At 38.4% G+C, this 14429-nt stretch overlaps 1 protein-coding gene across 2 annotated transcripts in view; it reads left to right on the top strand.

Moving 5' to 3' along the window:
- Positions 1–9046: 9046 nt before the first annotated feature.
- Positions 9047–14429, top strand: part of LOC138324720 (peptidyl-prolyl cis-trans isomerase Fkbp12-like) — a 28998-nt gene continuing 23615 nt past the window's right edge. Inside the window, exon 1 of one of the 2 annotated variants that reach the window (XM_069269821.1) lies at positions 9047–9187. In XM_069269821.1, coding sequence (XP_069125922.1) covers positions 9142–9187 — 46 coding nt within the window. In that variant the 5' untranslated portion in view covers positions 9047–9141. The remainder of the gene's footprint in view (positions 9188–14429) is intronic. The other variant, XM_069269822.1, reaches the window with a different exon arrangement.

Below are 14429 nucleotides of genomic sequence, written 5' to 3'. Positions count from 1 at the left end.
TGGATACATTCACATCATTTTTATCGACTTTAGTCACCCTTGCCCGACTGTTCACAAACAACTGATGAAAATTGAAAATCTCCAAAAATACTTTGTAACAAAATTGTTTTCAAAATTGTTCATTTATTGACACTAAAAGTCTACCTGGTAATAATTCATTTATATTGCTACAAATTCATTTATATTGCTACAAAAAGGTAAATAAATCTTCTGCTTTTAAGGTCAAAAAGCTTTTTTAACCTTAATGTCAAAAAACTTTTTTAACCTTAAAGTCAAAAACTTTTAACCATAAGGTAAATAAATATTGTGTCCTTAAGGTCAAAAAACATTTTTGCCCTTAAGGTAAATAAATATTTTGTCCTTAAGGTCAAAAACATTTTTGCCCTTAAGGTAAATAAATCTTTTGTCATTTTTGCCCTTAAGGTAAATAAATCTTTTGTCCTTAAGGTCAAAAAACGTTTTTGCCATTAAGGCAAATAAATCTTTTGGCCTTAAGGTCAAAAATCTTTTGTGCCCTTAAGGTCAAAAAACGTTTTTGCCCTGATCTAAAAATGACTTCTCCTTCCCCTTAATGAAATGAATACTAAATCTGACCAACAAACAATTGGATGATTCCATTCCCAGCAACATTTATGACATCACACATAATGACAAAAAATATTTTTTGCCCTTAAGGTCAAAAGATTTGACGTTAAGGTCAAAAGATTTGCCATTATCTAAAGATTTGTTTACAACAACAAAAATATGGACATTATGTCAAATAAACGCTTTTGCCATTATGTTACCTATCCGATTTTTTAACCTTAAGGGCAAATCTTTTTACCTTAAGGGCAAAAGTTTTTGCCATTATGTACAGTTTCAACGTTTTAACACTTAAGGTCAAAAGATTTAACCTCAAGGTAAAAATATTTGACCTTAACGGCAAATCTTTTTACCTTAAGGGCAAAAGATTTGACCTTATATAACGGCGTGCCGTACAAACCGGGCTACGCTATTTACGTTCGTTGAAACGCTTCTTTTACATCCAAAAATACAATTTGCCCACGGAAGAGTAGAATGTTTCGCCAATGCCTATAAAAAATTGAGGTTTTATTGTTTTATTCACGGTCGAAAAGTGTGATTTTGTTATATATTGAAACAGATATACATATCTAAACGAGAATCAGAGATAATACTTGATTCAGTTGATGAAATAATTACATATTTCTAGGACTAGGTAGCTTTTTGTTGAATTTTACTGTTATAACTATTTTTTTCTAAATCACGCATGCGAAAACGCTAACCGTTATACATGTATACTAAAAACACACAAGGCAGCGGATACATATTAGTTCCTCAATCATTTTTCATTTTCAGCTGAATAGTACTTGCTGCCCCTATTGCATGATTGAAAAACTATGATTTAGATTGTTATTTTTCCTCTTCCTAACCTATTTTCTCCTTCGTAACGTCTCCCTTGACACCGCCTGACACGAGGTGGTATTTGGTTCTTATACATGTAGCGCTCAGCATAAAGGGGGTGAGACGACTGGTTCTCCCGTTGTCAGTATCATGTGACCAAGTCCAATAAACCTGCATTTTATAAGTTTTTTCCCTATATTAGGCAAAAACCCATATAATATAGGCAGTTTTAGCGGATTAAATGCCACCGGGTGGGGTGTGTTGCTTGTTGTCTTCGGTGGCATACTAACAGTGTATATCACGATAAATAGGACAGGAGTTTCACTATGCAAGAAGATACAACACGAATATACCACAGTCTCCCAAAACACGCACCATGCACTTCACACACGCAACACATTGCACACATGGGAGGCCACATAGACATATCTGTTAACATTTCCATGTTAACAGATATGTCTATACATGCGTATGCGCGCGATATTTTAAAATCTACATGACGTAGATTCTAAAATATCATTTTTCTTAGTTTGATACAGAAGAAACTAAATCTTTTTATTTTGGACACTTTCATACATGTATGTATATAATCCAATGAGGTATTAGATAATTTTTAAATCACTTGAGCAAAGATTCACTCTTACTATATACATATAATTATCATGTGTTTTGAATTGAAATACCTTGTATAAAGAATAATTCAATTCTAGTATTGTAATCTACCCTATTGTGATTATTTGTCCAACTGTAAACTGTTCAACGCTTAAACTGTAAACAGCGAAATTAAGATTCTTGAGAACATTCTAGTTAATACAATGTGAACTAATTATATTCTACGCATACGTTATCTAATATAACGAGACGTACATGATGAACCGGTTTCGTTCCAACGGAACGTCGTATTCAATAAAACAATTTTACGGAATGTCAGGTTCGTACTGAAGACCAGGAACGTTTCTCTAACTGGGATATGCTGCTTGTATTAAATTCTTGGGACTATCAAAATTAAGTGATCTTGATCCGTTTCCATATGGAAAGGTTAACTAGGTTCGAACAATTAAACTACTAAAATATCGCGTGTATACATATATGTGTTGTCATGGAAATGGCTTTTTACTGAAGAAATTATATTTAAGAACTAATATCTACTGCCTTGCATATTGTTTCAAGCGTTCCATATTTGTTTCAAGCGTTCCATATGCGTACAGCTACATGTATACCAGTCCGCAGCGTTTCCGCATGCGTAATTTAAAAAGTATAGTTATAGCAGTAACATTCATCAAGAAAAGGTCACCAAATCATTGAAATCTGTGATAATTTTATGAGTGAATCCAGTATTATTTCTGTCTCTCGTTTAGATATATATATATATATTTGAATATACGACAAAATAATACGTTTCAATCATGATATGACATACCTGTCTATTTTGGATTATTGGCCGTGAGTTGAATATCGAGCAAATATTTATCACGTACGCTCCACAGACGACATTTTTCTATGTAAAAGAAGCGTTTCCACGAGCGTAAATAGCGTAGCCCGGTTTGTACGATGAGCCACGGTATTATTGGGTTCCAAGCTATGCTTCTGCATGTACAGTAGGCCTAGATCTACTGTAAAAAGGACCTGCTACAGCTTCCATTGAATTTTGAACCAATTTAACAAAACCCTGGGGCATTTTGTAGTACTACGACAGAAAACAAGTTAGATACCTTAAAAAATCAAAAGGCCCCCGGGACCTGCACTAGAGATGATTGGTCCAAAGCTATACCAAATTTAAAAAAAAAAGGTAAACTATTTACACACATCTTTTTTTTTATATTTTTTTTTTATTTGTAGAAAATTTAAACCAAAACATACTCATAAATAGAGCCAGCTCATCAACAAAGAAAGTTACAATTGGAGTTCCACAAGGGAGTGTTTTGGGACATATCATGTCAACACAAAAAATTGGAAACCTATCAGTAAACAGCAAATGCAATATCAAAGACGGAAACAACAGAATTCCATTGGAAAAGATTAAAATAGAGAAATACCTAAAAGTCGCTGTGAACAACAGCCTAATGTTTACAGAATATATTCAAAACACAGTGATAAAGGTTACCTCATGGGCACCATCTTACTGACATTTACTTACCTGGACAATAACACATTTACAACATTGTACAAGACCTTAGGTTAGACCACATCTTGAATACTGCTCGGTAGTTTTGACACCCTGGATTAAGAAAGACATATAAACACTAGAAAACGTCTAAAGAAGATGAACAAGGAGACTAATTAGTCTTAAAAACTTATTATACCCAGAAAGACTCGGGGCTTTAGGCTTTCCTACCCTCGAATACAGAGGAGGAAGTCTATTCGTGACATTGCGAGACTCTTTAGACGCAAAAGGTGTCCAGACAAGAACAGGACGAAAGTGGGCAGCATCAACCTATGTAGACCAGGCTGTAAGTATGTTGAATATACGGGATGTGATTGGAAATACGTGCAGTGGAAGGCAAGGACTAGGGTTGCAACACTTTCAACAGTGGAAGGCAAGGACTAGGGTTGCAACACTTTCAACAGTGGAAGAATGCCAAAGAGACGTAGGATGGTTCAGAGCGAGGTCAGGCGGGTAGAGGAGGACAAGAGGAAGGCAAAAGCTGTTGAGCTGGGCAAGCAATGGGCGTGGATGAAGTGGGAATTGCCCGGCAAGAAACTGTTTTGGTCAGAAGTGTGCAGGAAGGACCAGTACAGGAGAGGAAGAAAGAATAATGAAGCGCCCAAAGTCAACACCCGGTAATATGAAGAGTTTTGTTAGGGAGGGCGAGACAGTGTCGCAGAAAAGGCACCTACAAAACCATTGTTGTATAGAGGAAAGGACTGGGAGCTCAAAGTAGACCTGGATGGAAGGGTTGTTTTCCCAATAGTTGAGACTATTTTACGTCCCGACATGGTTCTGGTATCGATCCAGTCCAGAACTATCATTGTAGGGGAGCTCACAGTACCTTGGGAAGAAAATAGGGAAGAGGCTCATGAAAGGAAGAACTTGAAGTTTGAAGATCTAATAGCAGAATGCAAAGGGAGAGGATGGAAGACATGGCTGTTCGCAGTCAAGGCTGGATGCAGGGGGTTCCCAGCTCAATCAACGAACAGACTTCTGCAAAATTTAGGAGTACGGGGGAAGGCAATGTCATCAGCCTTGAGAAGAATTGGTAAAGCTTCTGAGAAAGCATATTGCTTGTTATGGCAACTTAGGGCGACTAGGAATGGAAGTCAGGATCCATCGAGTAGTGGATTGGCCACCACTACTGATCTACCAACTGGAGGATGGTGTGGTTTAGGGTTGAAACATTTGAGGATAGTTGGCGACGACCTGATCATAATGGACACTTGACAAGTGAAGGACAGAAAACTAAGCATTTGAACTACAGGAATGCCAGGAAGATGATGCACCATTAGGTCAGCTGTAAGTGTAATAAAGAGCGGATATGGTTGAGACCCTTAAATCATCAATAAAATAGACATTGTCAACAGTGCCACTATATGTACCCCAATGGCTCATAGAAGAACCAGAGGACATGAGAAAAAACTGTTCAAAAAACCATTCCGTCTAAATATAACAAAAAATGTATTCAGTAACAGGATTATAGAGGTATGGAATGCCCTCCAGGAGCATGTGGTCAACTCTGGAAATATTAACATTTTTAAACCAGAAACTATATGTAACCCTGGTCAATACTAGCCGCAATATATCGCTCGGCTATGTAGAACTTCTCCTTAGCTCGATCGGTTGAGCGTCAGACTAGTAATCCAGAGGTCCCGAGTTCTATCCCTGGCAGAGGCAGGTATTAAATTAATTGTAAATCCTGCACCCTGTTACATTGGCGCCCATGTAGGGACTCGGGAATGATACTTCACGATATCTGCAAAGGAGCGTTGTGACCCCTGGAAACTCGAGGACGAGTTATTTCCTGGAGGGGGAGTATGTAACCCTGGTCATTACTAGCCGCAATATATCTCTCGGCTAGGGAGAACTTCTCTTTAGCTCGATCGGTTGAGCGTCAAACTAGTAATTCAGAGGCCCCGAGTTCGATCCCTGGCAGAGGCAGGTATTAAATTTATTGTAAATCCTGAATCCTGTTACGTATATAATATATATTAGCAACGGCAGCGGGAGATGAGGGCTTACATCCACCAACGCTTGGGATTTCCAGAGGAAGTCGTGTCAACACCTCTTAGCCCAGACAATGGGGTCCCGGAACTCCAAGCAGGTTATTATGGTGGAACTCACAGTACTATGTGAAGACAGACGCACACGGAGACGAGCCAGTGACATCGAGGCAGCAGCAAGAGGCGGTCAGTTCCTGGCTGGAATTGATCACCCTAGTCGACGAACCTCTGGAGGATATCGTGGATTAAGCGCAGCCAAGTCTGAGGAAGGAGGAAGCTCCACTCGATGATGGAACTGGCCAGCATTGGAATATTCTGATGTATTCAAGGTATCAACACTCTGGATTTCCAATGATTACTAGAAAAGGCTAGCTGACGACTGAGAATAGTGCTGTGACAACGTGGAGAGACGGGAGGCAGTTGGGAGAGACCGCCGCGTGGCGTTAGGCTTGGCAAGCCGATGCGCATTCCCTGTTAAGGGAAACCCACAACTTGCAATGGACAGATATATATTGAGACACCCCGGGGTCGCACGAGCGTGGGGGAGGATGAGCGACCCGTCGGACTGACTATGGATACGACACCAGACCAGAACATGGACATGAGCCAGTACAACGGACAACGGGAGAGAACATGCAGTTGTTGCAAGACCAAGACCTGCAAGAATGAGAGAGGGCTGAAAATCCATCGCACAAAGATAGGCTTTGGCCCGATTCTCAATCTGGTGCAACGCGCAGAGCAATCTGGTGAGACGGATGAGGAGCAGGTCCAGGGAGACACCCACAGTGACCACAGCTGCCATGCATCGGGTGAAGAAATGGCGAACAGCGGAGAGGCAGACTCGCAGAGAGATCAGGCAGTGGATCAGATGCACACGGGGAGTGAAGTGGCCAGCAGATTCGAACAAAGCGGCATAGCAACAGTTCGAGCAAGACGTGGACAACATTCTGGATGAAGCTTGTTCACATTTATTTACAACATCGGGCTAGAGAGGTTTGAAGAGGAGGAGATTAAGGATGGGCAGACGGAAGAACACCAGAAGAACAGACGAAAAGTCGAGATAGTAAACATCAGAAGGGAACTGCGACAGTTGACGAAGCTGTATAGACAAGCAGCGGAGGAGGAGAAGCAGCCGCTTAACGAACTGAGGGACGGTTAGAGAGAGGAATTGAAGACATTGAGGAAGTCAGAAATCAACAGACGGAACCGGAAGGAAAGGAGCAGGAAGAGGGAGAGATTTGTAGCTGACCCATTCAAGTTCGAGGTTATTTGGAAGCAAAGGTTCTGTTCTGGAAGACTTGACTGTCCGAGGGAAGAAGCAGCGGAGCATCTGAAGAAAACCCATAGCTATCCGAGTAGGGAGGAAGACCTGGGCGACAACAGGAAGCTCCTAGATCCAGACGATCCAACAGTACCGTTTGACGGTGAACCAAAGCTTCAGGAAGTACAGGACACCATCAAGACGGCCAGAGCGGGGTCGGCACCAGGACCAAACGGTAATCTTTACAAGGTGTACATGACCTGCCCTAAGCTAGTGAAGAGGCTGTGGAAACTACTGAGGGTAGTTTTGAGGAGAGGAAGACTGGCAGACAGCTGGAGTACTGCAGAGGGGTGCTTCATACCGAAGGAAGAGAACTCTGAGAACATCAGCCTATTCAGGACGATATCACTTCTGCATGTGGAAGGGAAGGTGGTTCTCGTCGTACTCGCTAGACGGATGACGAGGTATATGCTGGATAACAGATACATGGACATCTCTGTGCAGAAATGAGGCATTCCCTGGGGTATCCGAATGTGTGGAGCACACCGGCGTACTCACTGAGATTATCATGGAGGCACGGGAGAACAACGGCGACTTGGCAGTACTTTGGCTGGACCTAGCGAACGCCTTCGGATCTATACCACACAAGCTAGTGGAGCTGACGCTGTAGAAGTACTACATACCTAAGAAGATCAGAGCCCTTATAGAGCTGAAGGAGTACTTTGACAACTTCAGAATGCGCTTCAACATCGGCATCTACACGACAGCGTGGCAGAGACTGGAAGTTGGGATTGTCACCGGGTGTACAGTATCTGTGATACTCTTCGTAGCTGTTAGGAATCTGCAAAAAATACTCAAATAGTTAACTTTCCGACCTATATTAAATTTTAACCACTGGGCTGGGAATTTATTTTCATAATTTCTTAATACTGTTATTGCATTTCGTTTTCCAACCCTTTATACAATTAGTATTACACTTTCACATAGTAATATTACGATTGATTGTGTAGTCTTTTGCATACCAATTTAGGGGAATTCATTATCATACGTAATTACTTAATTCTGTTACTGTATTTTATTGTAATAGTTACCAAAGATATTGGGAAGAATTGTTATTTTATTTCTGTAATAAGAATTGTCCGACATAAAGTGTTGTTGATCTTATGTACATCTTCAAATCATTATGTGTGATGTCATAAATGTTGACATACCACTTGTTCGGAATGGAATCGTCCAACTGTTTGTTGATCAAATTTAGTATTCATTTCATTAGGGGGAAGGGGGGTTCATTTTGAGATCAGGTGTTTCTTCAATTATTTACAGTATCAGCCATTGATAATAAGGTTTCAATGCTTCAATAAATCAAGAAACTTGCAGTATTTTTCATTTTTTGAAGGGGAATGGTAATATTTTTATCATAGTCTTAAGTATAAAAAGTCCAAACAGTTATTTGAACTTAAGGCTAAAAGATTTATTTACCTTAAAGGCAAACGATCTATTTACCTTAAGGTTAAAAGTTATTTGACCATAAGGTAAAAAAAAATATACCTTAAGGGCAAAATATTTATTTACCTCAAGGGCAAAAAAATTATTTGCCTTAAGGTTCAAAAAGTTTTTTAACCTTAAGGGCAAAAGATTTAAAAGTTATTTGACCATAAGATTAAAAAAAGTTTTTTGGCCAATAAGCAAGAAGTTATAAGGGCTAAAGATTTATAATTGTAGCAATATAAATGAATTATTACTAGACAGACTTTTACTGTCAATAAAAGAACATTTTTCAAACAAATTTGTTAAATTATTTTTGATTATTTTAAAATTTTCATTAGGGCCTATTTGTTTGGTGTTTTCATTATTTTATTAACTTTTAAAGGACTTAAAATTTAATTTCCCTAAGCGTTTCATGTTGTTCAAGATGTTGACAAATCTATTGATTAGGGGTATGAATAGAATAGTGACTTCAATAGATTGATTATTTGTCATTGTATATATTTTAATCTTAAGTGCAAAAGATTTGACCTTAAGTAGATAATCTATTATGAGTATTTTATGACAAAACGGCGTGCCACACTTAAGTGAAGTGGGGTGCCGTGGGTTATGTGACTGATCGCGAGTTGCTATCCTTGACTTCATAGAATATAACTAAGACATCTAATAATAAAATATTTATCAAAACAAAAAATGCGTGCGCCTGTGGTATAAAGAGGGTCTTGTGCACGTCTACAACCGGAAATTACCTAAAAAGGAAATGACGTCACTATTTCCTTAGAGTTGCTCACGGTGGATATAAAGGTGTTCACACAGATCGAGAAGGATAAACTAGCAAAATGTCACAGGAATTCCAAGCTGAGCTAATTAAAGCAGCCCCGACATGTATGTATCTAACTAAATCTGTATTTTAGGAATGATTAAAATAATGATTACAGTAAAACTTCTAAAGTAGGCTAGTTAACGTTAGTCTCGTTTTTCAGCATTACCGCCAAACCGGCTGCGTGAGCGTTTACTGTAGCTATAACCTAGCCCATTATCAAATCATATTCCTAATATATTATTGCGTAGAACAATATTACACCAGGGAAACCCTTTCCCAATTTCCATGTTCACCAACTTTAAACAAAATGCTAACCAGTTAGAGGTTTTATAGTGAAATTATGGTCGACATACTGTACACGACATGTTGTCAAATATTCAAATTGAACACAACCATCGCTGGTATTACTTTTGCGATATTTGCGTTACATATACAGTAACGTGCCAAAAGTCTTCGTAGTTTTTTTTTATTTTTCCCTATATATTATATGTATTTTTACATTTTTTCTTTGATTTTTCCTGATCTCATCTATTGGCGGATTTTAATCAATTTTGGCATACTTGTAGAAAATTATCTATACTATAGCTCATAAATATTTGTATAATTTTCCGATATTTTGTTTTCAAAATATATATTTTTTTGTGCACCACTTAAACTTATGCCGTCATTTCCTTCTTTGCTCTTACCAAAATGGCAACGAAAAAGTTTTGCCTGGTAATGAAATACGGTTTTCTCAAAAAGTGCATAAAGGAAAATTATGTAAATATTATGAGCTGCAAGTGTAGATAATTTTCTACAAGTATGCCAAATTTGATTAAAATCCGCGCCTAAATGAGATCAGGAAAAATCTAAGAAAAAATGTAAAAATACATAGAATATATAGGGAAAAATAAAAATTACGAAGACTTTTGGCACATGACTGCACATGTAGCATAAACATGGTAGCATTTTGTTTATCTCTCAACTGCACATGGTTTTTGGCGAGGTAATGACCTCGCCTTTGTGATCGTGGTTGCAATATTCTCTTTCAGTCAAATCCTCAATATTTCATGGCTAAGAACTTGCTCGCAGATACTAGCGCTCCTAACGACAGTGTATTCAACAACTTTGATTTTACCAGGAATTTTAAATCGCAAATTTTGAATATGAAAATTACTGAAATAAGCGTATCTGTAATGTTGAAATGGGAATAGCAAGTTACTGCTTTCAAACCATATACACTCCAAATGATATTAGGTTTGAAAATTTTCACTTTAATTGTTTACAATGTATCTAGACTTTTCGTCCCGAAAATGTTGTTTACAATGCATGAAGATGTTTGTCCCGAAAACGCTTCGCTTGGCCCTACGCGTTTAGTCCCTACTAGTGACAGTTATCCCCCAACGGAAAAAATGAAATAAATATTTCACCTCAAACATCAAAATTGTTACAATAACGATTTTTAGCTCACTTGGCCCGAAGGGCCGGTGAGCTTATGTCATGGCGCGGCGTCCGTCGTCCGTCAACATTTCCTTTAAATCGCTACTTGTCATAGAGTTCTGCATGGATTGTTACCAAATTTGGCCACAAACATCCTTGGGGGAGGGGAAACAGAACTTGTATAAATTTTGGCTCTGTCCCCCCCGGGGCAGGAGGGGCGGGGCCCAATAGGGGAAATAGAGGTAAATCCTATAAATCGCTACTTGTCCTAGAGTTCTGCATGGATTGTAACCAAAATTAGCCACAAACATCCTTGGGGGAAGGGGAACAGAACTTGTATAAATTTTGGCTTTGATCCTCCGGGGGCAGGAGGAGCGGAGCCCAATAGGGGAAATAGAGGTAAATCCTTTAAATCGCTACTAGTCATAGAGTTCTGAATGGAATGTAACCAAATTTGGCCACAAACATCCTTGGGGGAAGGGGAACAGATTTGTATAAATTTTGGCTCTGACCCCCCGGGGGCAGGAGGGGCGGGGCCCAATAGGGGAAATAGAGGTAAATCCTTTAAATCGCTACTAGTCATAGAGTTCTACATGAATTGTAACCAAATTCGGCCACAAACATCCTTGGGGGAAGGGGAACAGAACTTGTTTAAATTTTGACTCTAGTCCCCTGGGGGCAGGAGGGGCGGGGCCCAATAGGGGAAATAGAGGTAAATCCTTTAAATCGCTACTGTCATAGAGTTCTGAATGTATAAATTTTGGCTCTGACCCCCTGGGGGCAGGAGGGGCGGGGCCCAATAGGGAAATAGAGGTAAATCCTTTAAATCTCTACTTGTCCTAGAGCTCTACATGAATTGTAACCAAATTTGGCCACAAACATCCTTGGGGGAAGGGGAACAGAACTTGTATAAATTTTGGCTCTGATCCCCCAGGGGCAGGAGGGGCGGGGCCCAATAGGGGAAACAGAGGTAAATCCTATAAATCGCTACTTGTCCTAGAGTTCTGCATGGATTGTAACCAAAATTAGCCACAAACATCCTTGGGGGAAGGGGAACAGAACTTGTATAAATTTTGGCTCTGACCCCCGGGGGCAGGAGGGGCGGGGCCCAATAGGGGAAATAGAGGTAAATCCTTTAAATCGCTACTAGTCATAGAGTTCTGCATGGAATTGTAACCAAATTTGGCCACAAACATCCTTGGGGGAAGGGGAACAGAACTTGTATAAATTTTGGTTTGGATCTTTGGCCATAAACATCCAGAACTTGTATAAATTTTGGCTCCATAAAGTCAATCTCAGAAATGTCCAGACTTGGAAGGGTGTTCGGTACAGGCACAGGGGCATGTGGTACAGGGTTCGATTCACCACTTTGTTTAGAGATGTTTTGTAGACAGAGCTTAATGCTATCAGAATTGCAGTTTGGGTAGTAGGTCTTGTCTCGGCAAAACGTTAACTTGCGAGAGATTTCTCATTCCGATGACCAGACACTGATATGATATCTTATATTTAAAACCACAGCGTTGGAGCACTAGGAAATCTTGGTCGCAGGAATACGTGGTTGCGTGAACACTTCAGTGATAACTGAGCTGTCTAGATTTACTTGGACATTAAACACACCTAGCTATAGCATTTTTTACCTATGAGGACTGTTTTAATACCAGGATTTGTCGGAATCGAGATAGGAATTTCTGGGATATGAAACAAAGATTTCAATTTAGTGTAACGTTTTAAAAAGGTATTTTCAAACTTTTGGACTGGGCACATTTTTGTGTCGTTTCATACATTTGTGCACCGTCACTCTCTAACTGTTAGTGATGCGTGTGTGATTTTTTGTCTGTTTGTTTTAATTTTTAATTATGTATCGATGTCCATGTATTTCAGGTTTTATCTTCAAGTCATTGACCTTCCAGTTCATGTATATTTTCCCTGCTCTTCTGCCGAATTACAGTAGAACCTCAAAACAAGAGCGTAGCCCAATAGGAACTAGAGGTAAATCTTTAGTATCGCTACTCATCATAGAGTTCTGAAGGAATGTAACCAGGATTTGGCCCAAACATCCTTGGTTAAGGGGAACAGATTTGTATAAATTTTGGCTCTGACCCGCGGGGAGGAGTGCCCGGGGCTGAGTTCAATGAAAACGCGGAGAAGTCACGTTATGAACTAAACCATATTATATCTAACATCATTTAAAGCACGTTTAGAGGTTGGTCACTAATCCATACTTTAAAAACATTTTAGCCTGTTAATCACATGTGGCTGACAGGAGCTTTCGTTTCTGATTAAATATATTAGCATATTCAGTAATAAAACTACTTAAGTTAACAACATAATTTTTTGGTTGCGAATGACTAAAAATCATACATAAATGTTCGGTTTATACTCGAAGTGAGCTATTTTTTGTGGACTTCTACATTTGTCGATTGATGAAAATGCCAATTTCTTTTTCACGTGACAAGCCCCAAGACTATAAAAAGTCTGTCTTGAGCGACTTTTCATTCGCCTGTGGCCTTAATTATGATCAATAAACAGGTGTGTGAACATTGAAGTAAACATTTACTACAATTAGAGTACATTACTGTGTAACCAGTTTTGACGGATCATGAAAGATCGTGGTTTTTTCCACAATATTTGGCTTCAAAACTATAAAATAGGCCAGGTACCATCCAGATATTTCTCCTTAATAAACAATGGTAAACATTGACAATAAATAACCGTACATGTTAATAAGAGCATGTTTTATTTTGCCTACCGTATCATCTACATGTATGGCTTGGCGTGGGTGACTCGATCTCTTTTCGTTTTGTACGTGACATTTATGACCAAACATAATTTTATTCCTTGATATGAGTAAGAAGTCATTATAATTGCCATCCTGAAGCCAGCAACCCTATCTTTTCTTGAAACGTTTCTCCTAATGCCAGTCAGTCTTGTAAAGACAAATGCACACGACTTGGGCTTCAGTAATGGCCGCCATTTGGTAGCGGTGTACAGTAGATTTGTAAAATTCAGCAAAATAAAGCACAGGTTTTGAAATATTACCTCTACAAAAGGACTCTTTATTTTTCATCTACACAACATCTGTAATTATTTTGAAGTGGTCATTTTAGGACAGGTCTGATTTTTGTGTTTTTTTTCTTGTGTCTGTTAAAACCATGGTAATCTAATCATTTTTTTTAAATAGAAAAAAGTGGGTTTTTAATCCAAAATTACACCCCCTCCAGATATAATTCTTGTCTTAAACACAGTTTAAACCCAAATATCAACGTACGTGCGTCTGCTTGTATTTATAACTAAATTATTTAAAAAAAAAAAAAAAAAAAAAAAATAGTGCGTCTGCTTGTATTTATACATGTAGATTTCTATTGCTAAATGATTTTTTATATAAAAAAAAATCAGTTTTATTTTTCTAAAAATTGATAATTATTATTTTTATAATTTATTTAAAGAAAATCTGGTTAATTGATATATTAATAAACAACAATGTATTTAATGACAATTACCTACAGATTTTCAAGCAGTAATGTTGCGGTTGGACTGTCTTAAGTGACTCCCTCTCTTATGTGACTTTTTGTAATGGTCCCTTGGAAAGTCACATAAGACAGTCTCGACTGTATATAATACATTTAATGTTGTAAACATTTTTGATCCAAATAATTACTATCATCATCTTCATTCCATATATACGAGCTAACAAGATACCCAATTGATATTGAAATAAAATGAAGAATGATTACTTTTTGGCTTAACTACTTAACATCAAATAAATTGTCAAGTAATATTTATAAATTAATGTATACTTTACAAGAAAATGGACCAGGCGTTTTTTAAATGGCTGTAAGATGTTTAAGATATTTTATCCAGAGCTAGTTTAAATAAGTGCTGGAA

Source organism: Argopecten irradians, chromosome 6, assembly GCF_041381155.1.
Source record: "Argopecten irradians isolate NY chromosome 6, Ai_NY, whole genome shotgun sequence".
NCBI lineage: Eukaryota > Metazoa > Mollusca > Bivalvia > Pectinida > Pectinidae > Argopecten > Argopecten irradians.
The sequence above is the reverse complement of the archived record's forward strand: the minus strand, read 5'-3'. Positions and strand labels throughout refer to the sequence as shown.